General features: G+C 40.7%; 2 protein-coding genes across 2 annotated transcripts; one reads left to right on the plus strand and one right to left on the minus strand.

The window, feature by feature from the left end:
* The first annotated feature begins 651 nt into the window (after positions 1–651).
* On the plus strand, positions 652–13,514 carry c1galt1a (core 1 synthase, glycoprotein-N-acetylgalactosamine 3-beta-galactosyltransferase, 1a). The gene is made up of 4 exons (XM_039801613.1): positions 652–887; positions 2,783–3,037; positions 9,962–10,626; positions 13,024–13,514. The coding sequence occupies exons 2-4, from the start codon at positions 2,794–2,796 to the stop codon at positions 13,372–13,374; spliced, it is 1,260 nt and encodes a 419-aa protein (XP_039657547.1). The 5' UTR covers positions 652–887; positions 2,783–2,793; the 3' UTR covers positions 13,375–13,514.
* Positions 13,515–14,283: 769 nt separating this feature from the next.
* On the minus strand, positions 14,284–16,775 carry tac3a (tachykinin precursor 3a). The gene is made up of 7 exons (XM_039801614.1): positions 16,569–16,775; positions 15,889–16,004; positions 15,703–15,802; positions 15,442–15,471; positions 15,289–15,342; positions 15,122–15,188; positions 14,284–14,719 (listed from the first exon to the last, which is right to left on the minus strand). Exons 2-7 carry the CDS (start codon positions 15,988–15,990, stop codon positions 14,701–14,703), a joined length of 372 nt encoding a protein of 123 aa, XP_039657548.1. The 5' UTR covers positions 15,991–16,004; positions 16,569–16,775; the 3' UTR covers positions 14,284–14,700.
* Positions 16,776–20,135: the final 3,360 nt, after the last annotated feature.

A 20,135-nucleotide genomic window follows, 5' to 3' on the forward strand; every position in this document is an offset into this window, starting at 1 on the left:
GATAGCTACCTTTTCCATTATCATTTCTTTCAGCCAGTTACCTGGCTGAAGCGTCCCATGCATTACATAATAGTTCAATGTTTATATTTACCTATGTTTGTTCACCTTTATTGTTTTATCTCAAGTCTATTTCTATCTGCCTGTAAATTGTAAATCTGTGCTTTGTAGTAAGTTAAAACCTGAGTTAAATCCCTTGTGTGTGTACACCTTGAGTACATACTTGGCTGATTGATGCGTTGTGTTTGCTTAGTGCCTTACAGCAGCTCAGACAGAGCAGATGCTACAAATTAAGTCTGCAGTCTATGATTGCCTTACGCCTCCTGATGTGCATGCATGTAAAGTCTATATAACTGTAGGAGTGAGTGTGGATGTGTAAGTGTATAGGTTGCATTAATTTGGTAGGCTTTGTTAGGGTGAACCATAAAACTAGGGTGACACCTAGTGGACAAGATTAACAAATCAACAGCTTTATTACTATTAAAAATAAAGTTGTTTCGCTCTGTATCTCAGCATCTTAAATATATATACAACAATAATAGATAGGCTACATGTAGTAAAAATTAGTAAAAGTTAATTGCCATTAATGCATTTCTGGACTTGAAATGCGGCTTCCTCAACACGTCACCGGCAGCCAGCCAATGAGAGGCTGTATTTTCAGAAGAATGTAAATCTGCGCAGTGGCTTTCCTCTCTAATCATCTCATTTGGCGATGCAAAACAGGGACGACTTGAATCAAAAACAATACATCAGATGAATGTGACCAGCATGCGACTATATGACTGACAGGTGTATCAGGCTGGTGCCTTTTTTTCAGAAACAGGAAATATTTCGCTGCTTTAGGGGTTGCAAGCAGATCGTGCCCACAAATCGCTGATGTCCCAGCAAAGGTAAATAACACACACACACGGGTGTAGATCTTAGACATAAGTGTGCTTACTGGAAATATACACACAGCTGCTGTATAATGATGACAACATTTCAGCAGATTTATAGTCAAACATCTGGATTCCACATGCCTCTAATTCACTGTCGCAGCAGTCATGTGTGTTTGGTATATATAAACCAGTGGCGTTTCTAGGACTTGATGAGGTTCAGGGCTTAGCCCGGACCCATTAAATAAACTGAACAATGCACACAGAGCAGATTACAAAAACGCCTTTTGGCTTGCCCAGTTTGTTAATATGTTAATTTCAGCAGCCCAGTTTGTGGATGTTAGTTAGATGGCACAAACAGTTGGCTTAGCTGGCCCGGCAACCCAAAGGCAAATGTTTAGTTTCCATTTGTGGGAAAAACACTTAATTTCCTGCATTCTGGTGAATTTTATGCACCTATTTCTACCTTTTCGGCTATGCTGGGAAACATAGGTGACAATTAAAAATATATAACTATAATTGTATATAATGCAGTAAGGCTCTTACTATTCATTCTCCTGTAGATCAACTTTTCTCATTATCTCTGCTGACTGATTCAGCACACATGTAGGCATAATGTACAAATGTTACCTCCTCTTTTGCGTCTTTTTTTGGGGAAGTAACCTTCAAACAAAATGTAGCAATATTATTGCGTACTTAAACTAAAATTACATCCGGGGCTAAAGTCAAAACTTCCAGGGCTTCAGACCTGGTGAGGACCATGGAATTGTAATGTCTCAATTAGGGGGACTGAATCGTCCCCTCTTTTATCTATCATCAGGATAATGAAAGAAACATGATATGTGGAGAGTAAAATATTTGCCCAAAACAACTCTTCACATGCTAATCGTTAACATCTTTATCAGGTTTGGGGTCTTTGACCTCATCCGTGAGACAACAGATAACATGTGGCAGTGACACACTGACACTGTAGCTGCATTTCATGACACTTAAATTGCATTCCCGACTCCTCCACTTGCCTCTCTTACTTGCGTCTAAAGGCCCTGACACACCAAGCCGACGGTCAGTAGTTCCTACCACCGAGGAAGCATCAAGTCATGGGAGGGGAGAGAAAACGAGCAAATGTGTTTTAGAGGGACGTCCTTTCCTCTGATGTGTCACATGAATTTGTCAGCTGCACAGCTTCCAAATAAGGGACATGGAATCTACCCTGTGTAAAGTCCATGTTCACAAAGGACTTTTCAAGTCCTTATGCCAAAATGACTACTGACACTTATATTATAGCTTATTTTAAATGTATCTACTTAAATCAGTCTGCCTTAAATATGATAATTATAAGGGGGACAAATCACTGTGACAGCACCGTAATACTGGAGCCGGTTTCAGATTTCTGTAGGTTCTACACTCAAGTTAAAATAATTTAGATTGGAAACAAAAATTCTACACGTTCACAGTCAGTCTATAGTTCAGTGTCTGTGTACAGACTCTAATAACTCTCAAGTGAGATGCTTTTCCAGCTTAGACAGACAGTTGTCTGTGGTTTAAAATGTTCCTGTCCAAATGTATTGCAATAACACACACCTTTTTAAATTTTGTTTTAAGGCAACATCCCTGTGAATGTGAGAGGGGGAGATTAGGCTCCAGGGGGCAATACTTAAAATGTGTTGTAGTCTGGGTCTGAAAAGGGCATCAAAAATGATATAAAGCTATCAGAGTGTACTCAAACCACATCATATCTTTTTATATTTAATGCACACATCACAAACCTGTCTTGCGTTGCAAATACCATTCAAGTGTATTGCCTTTTCTGACACAATGATTTGCAAAATAATATTGAAGTTACTTGAAGAGACACATGTCAGGTTTGTCAGTCCATCAAATCAATCCTGATGTGTTGTGTTCCCATGTAGACATGCTGTAAATGGGACATTACGGTGCTGGGGACGGTCTCACCATGAAGGGCTCCAGCTCCAGATGGGCCTTCTCCCTGGGCTTCTTGGTGGGGGCCTGCAGCATCTACTTCTTCCTGCACCAGGTGTGGTTTGAGAGGAGCTACCCCGTGCTGTCAGAGGCTCAGGAAAGAGCCACAGCGGTGTCGGAGAGACCAATCAGCTGGAGGAAGGAGGGAGCTGCTCTTATCAACCTGCTCCATCCTCACCATGCAGGTACTTTACCATAGGCGGCGCTAGGCTATTTTTAGGGGTGGTGAAGCACCCCTAAATATCATCTCAGCACCCCTGAAAAAATAAAGTCCTTATCATTGTGATGTTGTGAAATTGTTTAGTGCTTTTGCAAACCTGATTTTAGCAATGGAATAGCATAAATGACGACAGGCTCAGCTCAGTTGTAGCCTAAAGTCAACAGCCTATCTGCGATTCCCTGAATGAGTAGGCTATGCCTCTGATTGGTGGGCACCTCAGTCAACTGTTCAGTCTACGCAGATAACTTTGGGGAACCGTCGTCAGAGTATGGCTACCTTCAACCACTGAAAAGGTATGGCTAATGGAGTGAAAATTAAATCTAATCGAATGAACAAGTTGAAGTAGGCTACAGGTGTAGTATTTGTGGAACCAATCTGTGATTCCCTGATCACAATGATGGCAATTTAATAGCCTGCCGTAACGGCTTGAGCACTGCTAAAAATAGCCTAGCGCCGCCGCCTATGCTGCTGTTACCTCCCTACAGACACTTTCCTATTTTTAACTGTCGATGTCAATGAAAAATAAATAATTCGACCTGACGGATCATCAGACTCATTCATATCAGAACTGAAACGCTGGAACAACAAACCCTGACCCACAGTCTGTTTCCTCATAGATGGATATACATTTCTTTTTTTAAAGAAAACAGCCAATTTCAGGTGAGAAAGTATAAGATAAGCCTTTAACATTATCCCACTGCACTGAACAGCAACCCCATATTCACATATGTTATAAACAGGTGAATTTATAACCTTTGGTAGCCTACATGATACATTCTCTATTGATTAGTTGATTACATTTGCCTTCTGGTTGACAGCACAAATGAGTGAGGCGAATAGAGAGGGAGAAGGGCATAGAGAGCAAGATGAACAAGGTGAGAGGAGGATGGAGAGAGAGAGCAGGATGGAGAGAGAGAGGACAAAGAGAGGGACCTGGAAGAACCAGGTGAGAAAGTTGACATATTGTACGGGCAAAAACACTTAACTGTTTAACTCAATAATAAAATACTCCATTCACATTATATTTACATGCATTTCATGGAGGACTAGTTTTCTTCCCTCTTTAAGTTTTTTTTTTTCTTGCCTATTGTACTATACAAGGAGAGCGAGAAGAACGTGAAAGGTATATGGAAGCTGAGAGGGAGAGGGAGCAGACCATTGAGGAAGAAGAAGCAGAGATAGAGCAGCATGAGAGCCAGCAAGCCGAAGTGTCATTGTCTGCTGATATGTCTTTTGATTTAGGGGACAAGGACACTGGTCCTAAACAGATAAATCTCTCTGAGTACCCACAGGATCAGTTTGGCTTACAAATGAGAGCCTTTCTGGTTTAACAGTTTTAAATGGCTGGAATACTCCTCTAGGAGGAATGCTGCATTCTGCTTTGCTTGTAGGATGTTTGGCAAAAATTTAAAACCGGAAGTATTTGTGAGTGGTGGTGTAAAGAATTGGAGAAAGGCACTGGGCTTGTTTCAAAAGCATGAAACTGCACAATCGCACAAAGACAGTGTAGTTTGCTGGCAGAGCTATAAGGCCTGTCTGTCAAAGGGCAATGTTGTGGAGCAAATAGAGAATGCAAGTTCCTCTGACATAAGTGAACGAAGGGAGTACTTGAAACGTGTTGTGGCAGTGATCTGTATGCTGGGGAAACAGAGTGTCCCATTTAGAGGTCACAATGAATTGCTTGAAAGCAACAACAAAGGCAATTTGAAAAGAAAGAGTTTGAACCTTTCTTGCAAACATATACCCCTCCAGCAAACAGCACCTACCTCTCATCTACAAGTCAGAATGAAATGATAGAGTGCTGCTCACTGGAGGTAACAGCAGCTATTGTAAGTGAGATGAGGGAGTCAAAGATGTATGCCATTATGGCTGATGAGGCCAGGGATGGAAAAACAACAGCTGGCACTCTGTGTGAGGTCTGTTTCAGAGGGTACTGTGAGGGAAAGATTCCTGGCCCTTACAGAGATGGTCAATTTTGATGCTGCATCAATAACTAATGCAATTGAGGGGCAGTTAGGGCAAAAGGTGTTGAAGACTTGATAGGTGTGGCACAGACCTACGATGGGGCAGCTGTCATGAGTGGGGCAGTAGGGGGTGTGCAAGCCCATTTTCAAAAGAAGCACCCTGAAGCAATATATGTGCATTGCTATGCTCATGAGTTGAATCTGGTCTTATGTTACACATGCAAAGCGGTTTCTGAGGCCATGGCATACTGGAAAGTGTCTGTTCTTTCTTTAGTGCTTCGCTTGTGAATCACTTTTTTTTTTTATGTGATTCACAGTTTTTAGATAGCCTACTCAAAGAAAATTAGGATCGCAACTCTCTGAACTTGTCGAGTTGTCCAACACACATTGGGCATGCCAGTTTCGTTCAGTGAATGCCATACTGAACAACTTCCCTGCCATTGTTCAGTTTCTCTCTACCATCGACACACCTATGTCTGTAGGATTGAAGGCAAAACTCAGCAAAATCTCCTCAGTGTTTGTTTTCCAAGATCTGCTGTCTGTAACAGCATGTTTACATAGGTACCTGCAGAAGGAAACCATTGATCTTGCCCAAGCAGTGACATAAAAATGCAGTGACTGACTCCCTTAAGGAGAAGCGCAGTGATGGCACTGCTGCAGATCTCAACGCCAGAGTTATGGACTTGTGTGAGACAAACCAGATAGCATTGCCATCTCCTGAGAAAGGCGTAAGACAAAGCGAATGGAGATTTTCTGATGTCAATGGAGAATTGCTGAATGGAATTCAGGCATGCAGCCTGACATTTGTCAGCACTGGCACTTCACTACCATATTGACCTTAAGTCAGAGGAAGTGATAGTTGCCGAAAACTATCTGAGGTGCAAGAGAGAAGCTTGTGCTGTTGAAGACATGCTCAGTGTGTACAACTTACTGGATGCTGATATGTTCACGTCACTTTGTAACACACGTTATAATGCTCGCCTAGCTGCTAGCGTGGCACGCCCTCATACTTCTGACTGTCCTTACCTAGGTACTGCGCATGTGCGACTCCCAACAAAGATGGAATAGAAGTGAGATGTCTCACTCTGTAGCTAAAATTGAGAGCTCAACACGCAGGGTGAAAAGAGGAGCTGCAGCAATGTGCAGTACAACAAAAATAAGTTTTGTTCTGAAAATTAAACCATGTAAACCTATTCTGGTTCAACTTCTAAATACAATTATGAACCTGAAAATGAGCATGCACTTTAAGCCAGAAGGTTTTAGTAACATTGGATTTCAGAATGAATAGGTGTTGTATTTTTATTATACAACTGAATTTAGGTTGTATTCATTCATTATTCGTTTATTGCTTATTGTGATATTTGACTTCCATTGATATATACATATGATACATATTATTCAGTGGCCTCTGATTTATTTCCTGTATTGCATAATATTGTTTTGTGGCTCATCATTAAAGTTGGTCTTTTCAGATTTATTGATGTCTTACTTATCATATAATGTAGTTGTATTAGAGTAAATGCTTTTATTATCAGGCCCATGCTCTTAAGATAAAGAGATTTTCCCCATCTGGTTCAGAGGCATTATTACATTAGATTATTCATCATTTAGCTGTATAACCATATCAGTTTCTATCAATGATGTAAATGAAAAAGTTGAAAATTAACAGCAAAAAAAACATGAATAATCCTGTCTAAAAATATGTTAAGGCTTATTTTACCAGTTCAAAGTATGTGCTGCAATAATCATGCTTTGTAGTTGCCATCTTTTTTCACAGCAGATGCCTTGAATCAGTTGATAGTTTGTCATACTTGTATGTCTCAATCTGTCTATTACTTTCCCCAAAACTCACCAGAAGTCATGATTTAAGGGTTTAAAAAAAAAACAGACCCTCCTAGCTTAACTGCTATCAACTGCTCATTAGGGGCTGAGCACCCCCAAAGGCAGGGCTGGACTGGCCATCTGGCATACCGGGCATTTTCCGTTGGGCGAGACACTTTGGGCCGAATCGCCGATATAAATAGGCCTTTTTATTTTTTTGGCCGGGCCGCCCATAAAGAACTCACAGCGGCCCATTGGTTAATTTTCTTTTGGCACTGGCTTGACCCAATCAAATCAAGGAACCCCGGGCGCAAATTTACGATCCCACTATGGCCACGCCTCCCGGCCCTGAGACACGAGCTGTAATAGTTATGCTGGAAGTTTAGCATTCATGTTAAAATGGACAAACGAGAGCGCAACCGCAAGGGGAGGTGCAGAGAAATTACAGGAGAAAAAGATTAAGAATCTACAGGCGGATTCCTCAAAATGTGCCAAATTTTCGGACGTTGGGGCTGTAGTAGCTGCTTCAACATCAGCATTACCAGAAGCCGAGGAGGAGGAGAGTAACCGTGTCAGGGCCATGGGAGCGAGTGAGGACAAGGTGTGTGTGTGTGTGTGTGTGTGTGTGTGTGTGTGTGTGTGTGTGTGTGTGTGTGTGTGTGTGTGTGTGTGTGTGTGTGTGTGTGTGTGTGTGTGTGTGTGTGTGTGTGTGTGTGTGTGTGTGTGTGTGTGTGTGTGTGTGTGTGTGTGTGTGTGTGTGTGTGTGTGTGTGTGTGTGTGTGTGTGTGTGTGTCCACGCGTCATAACGATAACAATCCGTTTGGCTGTAACATTAAAGTTAGCGCTTAAGCTACATTGAAAATGCTAGCGGTTAGCCTGTTGGGTAGCTGAAAGGTCTGTGTGATCTATAAAATCAGGCATCAGTGTTCCTTGAATGGCTTAATTAGCTTCTCTTGTATTGGTGCTCTTTTCAGGGCATATACTACTCTCAGCTTTATTGTAGCTTTTGGGAAGGGTTATAGTTATGGTTATTGCATTTAGCAGACACTTGTGTCCAAAGCGACAAAATATGAATCTTACAATAGTTAAAATTAACAGTAAACTGTTTTTAAAGTTACTAAGCCAATATTAAGCAAAATAGTAATAATAACAATAATGTCAATACAATATAAAATATCAATAATAAAAATACCATAAATATACAAATCATAACTCTAAGAATGAAATCATTATTTAAATGTAAGAGCAACAGATAAGTCTTGAGACCCCTCTTGAAGGATCCAAAACGATCACACGAACGCAGAACACTAGGTAACTTATATCATAGAATGCACGCATATTTTAAGAGGACTGTCTGCAGGGAATGTGTCTGACCAATCACGGGTGGGTGGGCGCGCGTGGGCCAAAAATGCCAAGGCCAATTTTTGTCCCAGTCCAGCCCTGCCCAAAGGTCAGATCCTAGAATCGGCCCTGTGCTTTATCCTCTTTTGCACTGGTCCTTTTATACTACAGAAAAAATAATTTCATGTGAGAGTTTATTTAGTTTTTATATATATATATATATATATACAAATACATTCTATATATAGCCATTTCATAGATAGATAGATAGATAGATAGATAGATAGATAGATAGATAGATAGATAGATAGATAGATAGATAGATAGATTATGGCACAATTAAAGACCCTGATAGACACTGACAGAGCAAATAGGGTGTATAATATTAAAACTGACTGATACTGTCCACCCTTACTCTTTAACTTAAGATTTAACTGTCTTCGATGACTTTCTTATCTGAGACATTTAGGGCCCTATTTTAACGATCTGAAACGCAAACGTAGGCCTAGCTTTGTGGGCAGATCTCAGGCGCTGTTGCTATTATACCGGCGGGATAAATGACTCTTGCGCCCAACGCAAATCTTAAATGGGTTGGTCTGAAGTAGCTAGGTGTGGTTTCGGCGTAACATGAAAATAACCAATCACAGCCATCTCACATTCCCTTTAAGAGCAGGCGCGCTTGTTCGATGGCGGATTGCTATTTTGACAGCGGATTTGCCTGGTGCACGCCAGTGGGAGCTGTCCGAGATGCGCAAAGTAATAAATGCCCGTCTTGGCCGGATGGCAATGTTGCTGCGGCCTCTCGGGTGCATCTCCTCAAGTCTGGAGAGGATTGCTGCAGCCATGGGGGCAGCCACGCACCCACCTGCACCTGTGGCCCTCCTCTCCCCCCCACTCCATCTCCGTCCTACCCGCCGGCCCCCAGCGCGATCGCGTTGCCACCCCCGACCAGATTCCACCCGAGTGTCCAATCCCACCGTAGTTCAACATCATGTCTCCTTAATTCCTCTAATATTTCCTCATTTATGTTATCAACACATCCATGATTCATGGAAATGTGTAAAACACAACAAGCCACAAATAATGCTGCGACTTTTTGAGGACTGTACTGTAAAGTTTCTCCTGATCTATCCAAACACCTGAAGCACATTTTCAGTAATATTTTGCTTTGTAATTATGTATGGTTTGCAAAAATGGGAACTGCCGCGTCCGTTTAGATGAGAGAAGTGTATGCGCGTTGTGCACACGCTACATTATGGCCAAGCATGCGCCCCTAAAATAGCATCTGAATAACACGCTACTGACTTTAGACTAGCGCCACTGACTTTAGACCAGGTTTTTCCTGGTCAGTGGCGGAATTGTTTTCTGAAACTGCAAAATAGCATCAGGTAACGTTTGCGCCGGAATACGCCTCCTCTTTTCGCTGAACCGCCCCCGGGAGCTAAATAGGAATGATACATGCGTCAGTGTACAAAGGCAATTGCGCTGAGTGCAAGACAGGGCCCTTAGACTTGTAGGAACTACTGCATGAACTTTGTCCAAGGTTATCTTAGTTCTTACTCAAAGAAGATATGCATTGAAAGGAGAATAAAAAACACAGAAGGAATGTGGAGTACACTGATTAGATATGGAGAAGTAATGCTCATGTGTGGAGTGCCAGGGTAGTGGGGCATTCCTGATATAACTACACATCCAATTGCTCCACTGCACACCAGTTAACATGTGTTGTGTTATGTGTTGTATTGTTTGCCGTTTCCCTCTAGATGAAGACAGTCGGGTTGCAGATGTGTTGTACCAGAAGGTACGTGTTCTATGTTGGGTGATGACGGGGCCGTATAACCTGCAGAGTAGGGCCCGCCATGTCAGGGCCACCTGGAGTCGCCACTGCAATGTGGTGGTGTTCATGAGCTCTGAAGAGGACCTAGACTTCCCCACTGTGGGCCTGGGCACCAAGGAGGGCCGTGACCAGCTCTACTGGAAGACCATTCGAGCCTTCCATTACGTCTACGAGCACCATGCAAGTGAAGCCGATTGGTTCTTAAAAGCAGATGATGACACATATGTGGTGGTGGACAACCTGCGCTGGATTCTGTCCAACCACACCCCTGAAGAGCCCATCTACTTCGGCAAACGCTTCAAGCCTTACACCAAGCAAGGCTACATGAGCGGAGGGGCAGGCTATGTTCTAAGCAAAGAGGCCCTCAAGAGATTTGTGGAAGGTTTTCGGACCAAAGTTTGCTCACACACCACACCTGTAGAGGACTTGGCGCTGGGGCAGTGTTTGGAGAAGATGGGCGTTCTGGCAGGGGACTCCAGAGATACTTTGCATCGTGAAACTTTCCACCCGTTTGTGCCAGAGCACCATCTAACTGGCAAGTTCTCCAAGAGCTTCTGGTACTGGAGCTATTGCTACTACCCAATTGTTGAGGCAAGTCACCACTCATGTTTTATTTGTGATATAGTGCTGTGAAATGGTGCTATAGTATGAGTTGGTAGAGATGGTAAAAGCAAACAAATACAAATCATACCTGTGCTTAAAATGCTTACGCATACCATATAACCCCAACATTCCCAATTTGATTCTAGTCAATAATCTTTGCTGCATGTCATACCACCCTCTCTCACCATATTTCTTGTCTATATCTACTTTGTAAGCTGTCCAAAAGTGCCTAAAATGGCACCATTAAAGCACAAGTTAGTTTACAGATAGCTCTGTGATAAGCGAGACATCCTGTGGAGTGAATCACTGTAACCTTATTAGAAGGGGGCAAGTCGGGGTGCCTGGGTAGCTCACATGGTAGAGCGTGCACCCATATACAGAGGCTCAGTCCTTGACGCAGTGGCCGTAGATTCGATTCCCGACCTGCAGCCCTTTGCTGCATGTCATTTCCATTATCTCTCCCCTTTCATGTCAAAGCTGTCCTGTCACAAATAAAGGCCTAAAATGCCAAACAAAGAATCTTTAAACAAAGAAAGAGAAAAAAAGAAAGGGGCAAGTCGGGTTAGAAAGACATGATATTGAGGGGGTGTACCAATGTCATTAGTGTACATCTGCACTTCAAGTGATATAATTCTTCTTTTATTTCGAAATGTACAGTAGGGATTTTTTCTCTAACTGAAAGTGAGTAGTGTGCATATTACTGTTTTTTTTTTCTTTTGATTAATTTAACAATATGTAGGTGTTGCTATAAATGACTCATCAGAGAGATAATAACTAAATAAATAAATGTGATTATCTGGCACATTCGAATGCCGTACCTGACCCCTGCATAGAACGAGTGTTTTTTTTTTTTTTATCAGACTGTACAAATGGAAATGTATGGTTTCATAACTGTCAAGACAGTTAACGATAAGGCTGGTGATATTCTATATTCTTCTTATTGTGATCAAAAACAAAAAGACCAAAACCAAGACTTGTTCCCACTAATAACAATTTGGTTTGTAATCGAATCTTGATAGGTTATAGCTCTGTGCTAAAAAGAAAAATTCAAAAATTAGTTACACTGTAGCACTAGGTAGCAGCCTTCATCAAGATGAACGTGGGCACTTTATCTCAAGTCAAACTTAGGCTACATATTGTACATGGTCATGCTTCTGCCATGTGTCATGACCTGGCTCAGGTGGTCATAACAAAGAGGGAGACAACACCATGTTGAATGTTTGGAGATGGACTCCAGCTCACCACGGCTCTATCAATGAGACTCGTGGACAAGAGGCATTAAGTGCCCCGATTGTTTGTTTAAATAACTCAACACACATATCCATTAGATTAACTGGAACCTGCAATAAGAGATTGTGGGCGTAACAAGCTCGCTGACCACGCTCTCAGTCACTCACCGGCCGGCCATTTAGCAGGAAGAGGGGAGGGAACTCTGACACAGAGTCGGACAAAATTTGCAATTAGCCATCAATTTTCGTAAAACGGCCCATATTTGAGCTTTACGTGGTTGATTTCTCGCATAAAAAAGTTTCAGAAGTGAATTTTGTAATGGAATAGCAGATCTGCCTGACCTAGATTTAGAAGACTACCTGATCTCAGGTCAGTTGTGTAGCCTATGTAAATGTTGGGGCGTGACCGTTCTCTTAATACACCCATGGGCGTGACAAAGGTACAGGTCCTGAGATGCTTACGTCAGTTTCTAGCTTTGTTGAGATTCGCCCGTTTTCAGCAGCAGTTTCAAAATATGAGATTTTCATAGTAAAGGGGTGTCAATGGGATTTTGAGCTTCTATGTATGTCCTATTTACCTACCGAACTGTCGTTATTCAACTATGACAATAGTAATGGTAAAATCGGTTTTGCATTCTATCACCCCTTTAAACAGATTGTAATGATAGATTGATTGATTTGTCAGTTAGTAGTTAACAAAATGGAGACCATATTTACTCATAATCCTGTTTGCATACAAAATGTTCGTACTTAAATACATCCCTGACATCACAAGTACATTTTTTTTCCTCTTTATTTATTAGATAAAGTTGTTGGAAGAAAGTGAGTATTTTACAGACTTTTCACAGAACGTTGTGTAATCACTTTCTTTTTTGTGCTGAAAAGGGACGTCACAGTAAAATCTGTGAAATATGATTGCAGTTTGATGGATGATAGAGACTGACACTTTTTGACAATTGGTTTTGCTTGTTTATACATCTCATAATTATAAATGCTAAAATGCCACATGTACAGTATCTCAAGTGTGTTCTGTTATATGTATTATATATAATATATGTTTTTTAAATCTTTGTTCTAACTTTTGGTATCTTTAGATGTAAGTGTGCAACACTTTGTGCTGCTAACATGTATATTTGTGTGTGTTATTCTTCCCCAGGGTCCGCAGTGCTGCTCTGACCTGGCAGTATCTTTCCATTATGTAGAAGCAGAGCTGATGTACACACTGGAGTACTACACCTATCATCTGAGAGCGTACGGCTACAGGCCACGCTACCGACCCTCCTTACGTCTGGGTCTGAGCCATGGCCCACTCTCACAGACAACCGGGACTGTGGGACTTAAAGGGGTTCAGGAGGTGACAGATGGAAGGAGTCACACAACGTCAGCCTTCCTCGCTAGTGTAAACCAAACTAAATCAGGGACAGAGCAAGAGAAAAGGACAAAAGACAATCTAATCTCTCACGCCACTGAGAACAAGACTACAGTCGCTCAAGGCAGGCACCTCTGATTCCCTGCGCCGTATGTCAACTAATATTTTCTTCAGAGAGGTCTTCCTTGATCCGATCGCAGTATAATTCCAGCCAGTATGTCACTATAAACGCCCACGGTGAGAGTGATTAAAATTTGAATGTGATTTTTGTAGCGGCAGCTCCGTATGGCTTGGCTATTTTTAACCAACATAAACCTTTGGTTTAATTACGTTCAACATGATCAGCATTTTAATTTATGTATTTATGACGCTACACAGTCACAGTTATGTGCTTGGGGTGATGCAGGAAGAGACACATAGAATATTATTTTGATGTATTTTACAACCTGATCTGAGCCAATAATACAGCAGCAGCAGGTGTGTGTGTGTGTGTGTGTGTGTGTGTGTGTGTGTGTGTGTGTGTGTGTGTGTGTGTGTGTGTGTTGTGTGTGTGTGTGTGTGTGTGTGTGTGTGTGTGTGTGTGTGTGTGTGTGTGTGTGTGTGTGTGTGTGTGTGTGTGTGTGTGTGTGTGTAGGCCATTGATGTGTTACAACTTCAAAATATTTAGCATCTTTTCTGGTATTAAATCTGATGTTCTGGCTTTACTTTTCTGAAGTTAAATTTAAATAATTTAAAATATGTTTGTTTTTTTGGCTTTCTGAAACAACATGCAACATTTAAAATTACAAAAATAACATTACCTTAATGTGTTTGCATTTTTCAGTTTTGATTTCCTTTTGAACCCTCTTTGATAAGTTAACAGACTACTAATCTACAGCCAGTGTTTCAGTAGGAAAAGCAACAACTGTGCTGTTAAAATGTTTTCTTTTTATCTAAGTGATATAAGATGCTCTGAAAAGTGTGTACTTGAAACCCGCTTTACATCTTTCTGAGAACACTGTAGCTTCTGATAAACAGTTTTATAAAAAAAAAAATCCAATAAATCCCTCTTGTCCAGTCATTTTATATAACCCAACAATAAACATTGCAGCAGGTGTGATTGAACATTACTTTCTACACTGGAGACAAGCTTGAAGAATCACTTAAGAACTGCTGCAGGAAAATGCACTGACATTTTGAATTAATAAATGATGTATACAAAATGATTTTTATTTTGAGCTTTTGAAGAAAAAGGTATAACATGATAAAAGGAATAGAATGTATTGGCTGTTACTACTAATCATGTTTTGTCTTCAGATACAACAAATGCAATCTATGTAGTTTATTGTCACTTTGATAAGCCAGCTGGCAGGTCTACAGTGTGAATCACGCCATTTAGTTGTTTCCATCAGACAGTTCATTGGTTGTATTCTCTGTGATCTTCTTCATTGTTGCCAGGTTAGAGAGTTGCTTCAGAACTAATTTCTACAGCCCCTGAAGAAACCTGCAACAAAACACATCATATATAAGTATTATTCCTACCCTCATGCATTTAAAATGTGCAAAATGACATGTGTTTCTGATGTTAAGCACTTTGGATACCTGCTGGTTTTTGTAAAGTGCTATATAAATAAATTTTGATTGATTGATTGATTGAAAATAAATTATTTAATACACCACAAAAATCAGGTAAACTAGAGGTTTACGTTTTAGAAAAATGGAAAGCATACAGAGGAAATATATAAAAAAAGTAAGTTGAGTCAGCAGTGCTTTTGACTTTAAAGTTTGATCTTCAAAACCTCTGTTCCATATTGTTTTTTATTAGCCAGGTTAAGTGTTAACTTTATTTTTCCAAGTGGAGATGTTAAATGTTCCATCTACTGAGAGAAAAAGAAGAGGCACTCACCTCAGCCTGCACTTGTTGAGAAAAATGCCTTTCCTCTCTGGATACTCTCTCCTCCAGGGACCATTATCTGTGAGGGCAGACATTGCATGATCAACACCAGAGAAAACCTTGAAACAGGCCAACAGGGTTATTGTGGATATTTGACACTTGTGAAGTGCCACACTCACCAGGCTCTGAGTTTCTCCTTCCCATAAGACCAACAAAAATGTCATTCATTTCCCCTAAAAAAAGAAGAATGAGAAGCATTCAATTTTGTGTTTCATGAAATAATTTAAAGAAAGAAAACATTTTATATTATTACTAACTCACAAAGATCTTACTTTTTTGTGGTGCCTGTACAGCGTTTGCATCTGATAAAATAAAAGGAAATTTAAAAGGAAAAAAACGTCTTTGTGAAATTAGAAGTGAGCATATGAGAAAATAAAATCCAGATCAAATGATCATACATAAATTACCAAATCTCAGAAAGGGACACCATTGCCAACACATATTGCCATTTCTGATGTCTTTTCACTTTATTATCATTAACAATAGTATTATTATTACTATAAACTTATGAATGTAATCAGTGGGAGACTCACCAGCATTTCTTCTCCCCATCAGTCCCACAAAGCTGTCATAATCCAAATCGCTATACCTCTTCAGAATGTTCCGCTTGAGGTTGTCCAAGCCTGTGGTCTGCTGCAATTATGAGAAGCAAAAAGTTCAGTTTAACATTTTCTGTTTAAAGATGGTCTGTAAATCAGCTTACGCGCCAGGAAACCTACATCTGAAGTTGATGTGCGCGATCCGGGCTCCTCGCATCTGGACTGACTGTATTGAAGTTTCATGATAAGGAACAGAGTCACCAGCAGCAAGCCTCTCCTCATTTTCTCAGCACCGCCTGTTCGAAAAAAATTACAGTTATCGTGTTGTTTCCTTATAGGCAAAACTATCGCTTCTTGTGCTTTTTATCTTATTTGTTTTTAACGGATGCTGTATTGTGTGAATGATCTATTATTGTGTTTTATGTTTTTCGATCATGTGTTTTATGTACTTTGATCATGTTGCTTTGCATGACTAGACTATGCACGGTGTCCAAGACAAATTTCCCAGTGATGGGACTAATAAAGTATAAAGTGAAGTGAAGTGAATATCAGGAACTATTTGTTGCGCATACCCCGCTGCGTAATTGGTGCGTAAAAGCGCGCGCTGTCAGCTTTACAAATATATAGTTCATGAAACGTTTTTTTTTTTTGGTATGAATCTAAATAGTAAATGCGGTTTCTCTTGGATATGTCCATATAATACAGAAAAAAAACCATGACGACAGTAATGTCACGCAGTCCCCTTTTGTTTCCTTCCCAAAAGTTCCACTTTTTCATGACAGAAAAAGGCAACTGTTGAAAATAGAATAAATATGTTAACATTTGACTTTAAACATTTGAAAGAAATCTTTTTTCTTTACCTGTTTTCTGTCGAGCAGATAGTTTGTTCAAAGAGTCAGCTGCGTGCGCACTGGTGCAGAGTAAAGTTGGAACAGATAGATCCTGCAGTGAGATCCGGTCAGGATAAATGAGACGTCCAAGCTTTGGGCTAATAAATAATAGCTGGATACCTGCGTAACGCCAATCAGCAACTGGAGCGTAGGAGGATATTCTATTACGTTGTGCTGAAGGCTACGTAGAATATTCATTGATGGTCATGATGCTGTTGAGAGCTGTTGCCTCCCCATCAAACACGCACGCACACATAACGTGTAGGCAACGTCACAAGGACAACGATTTGTGAACTGAAGCCCATCCATGAACATACTGTGTAAGAAGAGAACAAATAAACATAACACAGTTTAATTGCAGCTGATCATATTGTTGGAGATAAAACTGAACTTGTATGTTTAAAGTGCAGCAGTCTCATTTATCCACCTCTTTGCCACCATCATCAAATGCTCCTCTAGGAGCGAACAGTGGACATCACTGTCAAGACACTAATCTTTTTAGGAAGTCATTATATAGACAACAGCTGCCTCTGCATGTCACTAGAGAAGATGATGATATATGTGACTAGATAGGCTACACAGCTGTGTGTTTGTAATTGACTGCCCAATACCTATTCATACAGAAAATGTGAAATGAAAACAAACATTTTTGTCCATCCATCTGGGTGGGTTTTGGTTAGTTGGAATGACAGGTTCATTTCACACCATACTATATGAATTGAAATACTACTTGAAATATATAGTTTGACAATGCTCAAGAGCACAACTTAATATGTGGTGTATTTTTAAACACTTCAATATGAGCCAAGAACACACATCAAGAAGCGAATATTATCAGTACAGACAGACAGGCTGAGTTGTCATAACTAAAATCCCACCGTGTTGATCTGGAAAGACACATCATCATCATGCCAGCATTGACACAAGTAACAGAGGGTCACTTAGAATTCTTTTCATGGCTGCTAAATTCTCTCTTAAACGGCTCTGACAGGTGGTGAGATGAAATGTCTGTCTTGTATAAGCACTGACTGTGTGACATTTTTGTTTTTATACATTTACCTCCAAGCAGCACTGCATGATTTAGTTGCTCTGGCGTTGTAGACACTGTATCATTTCCTATAAAATAAACATAGGTTAGGAGAATAACATTTCATATTCATATAAATCCTGAAAAGATATTTATGTGTATCATGAAAAAGGTATTTTTATAATTAGCCGCTGAAAACAACTCCAATTTAATGCTCATTCCAAACCTATCATTTTTCTTGCAATTTGTGTTGGTGTTTGGGAACACATTCAGAATGCAACGAAGCATGAATATTTCAGCAAAGCAAAGTTTGAGATCATAGCTGTAAAAGGTATCAATGGCTGTGGTCTCTGGAGACTGAGGGCTGATAGAAGAGGTTATGACAACAAAGCGTCAGGCAAGAATCTAAATAGTGCATTTTACAAAAGGTTAACACTGCTATGTTTTAGTTATGACTTCCCATTTCCATATTTGTCCTGTTCCGGTATTGTGGGGATTGCAGCAGCACAGGAGTTCGGGGTGGGAGATCTGACAGAGGTGGGGAAGTCATTAATTGCATTTTTTAATTATTGATGAGTGTTCTTTTATCCCCCTTGGTAATCAAAGCGACCCTGTTTTTGAGCCAGCAGAGAGCACAGGGAAAGAGTGCCAGGGGCTGTTTATCCACAACATGCAATGGCAGGGGAAGCTTCTCATCCAACTGAAAGGCAGATGGATATTGGGGCAGATGTGCTGCAGGGCTAGATGGACGTCCTGCAATATATCACAGGTAGCCACATGCCCTGCGTACTGCTGAACAATATGACATGCACCCTCTGCTGTATTGCATTTGGATGTCGTTTTTTACCAGCACACGTCACAAAGAAAACTCTCACTTAGTATGGGCTCCCCTCAGAGCTGCAGACAGCGGTGTAGGTGCTGACAGGTCAGCAGGACGTTCACAGTTGGCTTATTACTCACAGCAGGTAGCCAATGGTAGCTATAGGTTAGCCAGTATAAGAGAAGACAAAAATAAAAAAGACACAGCTCAGCCTCATGCTAACATCATTCAATATGCGTATGAAGGAGTGTGTCTCTATGCAGGCAGAATTTGTCTTGTGGTCTAATACTCCATCAGTGAGACAAGCAGTCAGTTGGTTACTTAAAAACATTAAAATCTTTCTTTGCAATGGTTAAATTTTGCAAAAAGCTCATTATGTAACGTTGTCTGGCTTCATCATTCTCCTATTCAGATGTAGCTTAAACATGTATCTGCATGTGTGTAAAGAGCAGGCTGTCTGAATGTCAGCATCATATAAAATTTCCTCTGGTCCCCTAGCTAACAGTTTCATTGTAATCATTTTGCCCAATGATCTGCTTTTCTGTACTTGTTTATTGAATTAACAGGCTGAATAGATTGAGATAACCTTGTCATGATAGAACACATGAATAGACACATAGAGAGGTAAAATATTTTTAAATGATTCAGACTGAGACAGAAGAATATATTTTCAGTTTGTGTGTGTGTGTGTGTGTGTGTGTGTGTGTGTGTGTGTGTGTGTGTGTGTGTGTGTGTATGTGTGTGTGTGTTTGTGTGTGTGTGTGTCTTTGTGGACTCATCATGTTGTGTGTTTTGTTATCTCACATTATATAATCAACTCCAACATGGCTATAACTGTAGAAGGCCGCAAAAGAATTGGCAGTGCCGGACAGAAAACACAGTCTGGCAATTCAGTTTGTTTGGAGGTTTATGTAAGTACATGAGAATACAGATTCAGATACAGATCCATTCTTATGTGTAGTTGTGTGTCCAGTTGGAGGAGAGCAGCACATAGAGCCAAGGGTACAGTCGCACTGTTATTCCTCTCCTTTCTAATGGAGCTGCTAATCATCCATTTGTGCAGGCTTTCATGGCCTGAGAGGGAGAAGATAAAGTAAGTTCGAACCTGAAGTTGAGAGGGGACAGTGACGTGACAGCCCTTATGTGGGAGAAATGTTATGAAAGAACAAACGGCCAAAGGGAGACAGAAAAGAAGAGTGTGCGAGAGTGAGAAGATAGAGTGAGATTGCAATGATGTGTGAGAAATTACAGGGTGCAGATTTAGCTATATTTGTCTACAGGCTGGGGTTTGGATGCACAGCTTGCAATCTCTGGCCAATAAGTCCAAAGGGGATTCTGCATGTGTAAACACAGTAACAGGAAAACAGTCACACACTCAGCGGCCATTCTTGCTCGCTCTTGCTTGTGGCGACATGAAGACTAAAATAAGCAGATCTAGACGATTCTAGGCCTCTCCACGGTAGATCATAAGATGCACCTGTCAATAATTGAGTTAATAGGGGAATTTAACTCAGAGTCCACTTTGTACTTCTCCTTGGGGCATGCAAAATGACTTTGATGGATGCAGTTTTTTTATTCCACCCACTCCTCCCTGATCTCTGACTCGTAAGGTCTGAAGTGTCACTTCCATCTAAATGTTAATTTGAAGACTGTTTCTTTAAGACATGCATTGAAAGTCTATTTGTATTAG

Source organism: Perca fluviatilis, chromosome 5 (assembly GCF_010015445.1).
Source record: "Perca fluviatilis chromosome 5, GENO_Pfluv_1.0, whole genome shotgun sequence".
In the NCBI taxonomy this organism is placed as follows: Eukaryota; Metazoa; Chordata; class Actinopteri; order Perciformes; family Percidae; genus Perca; species Perca fluviatilis.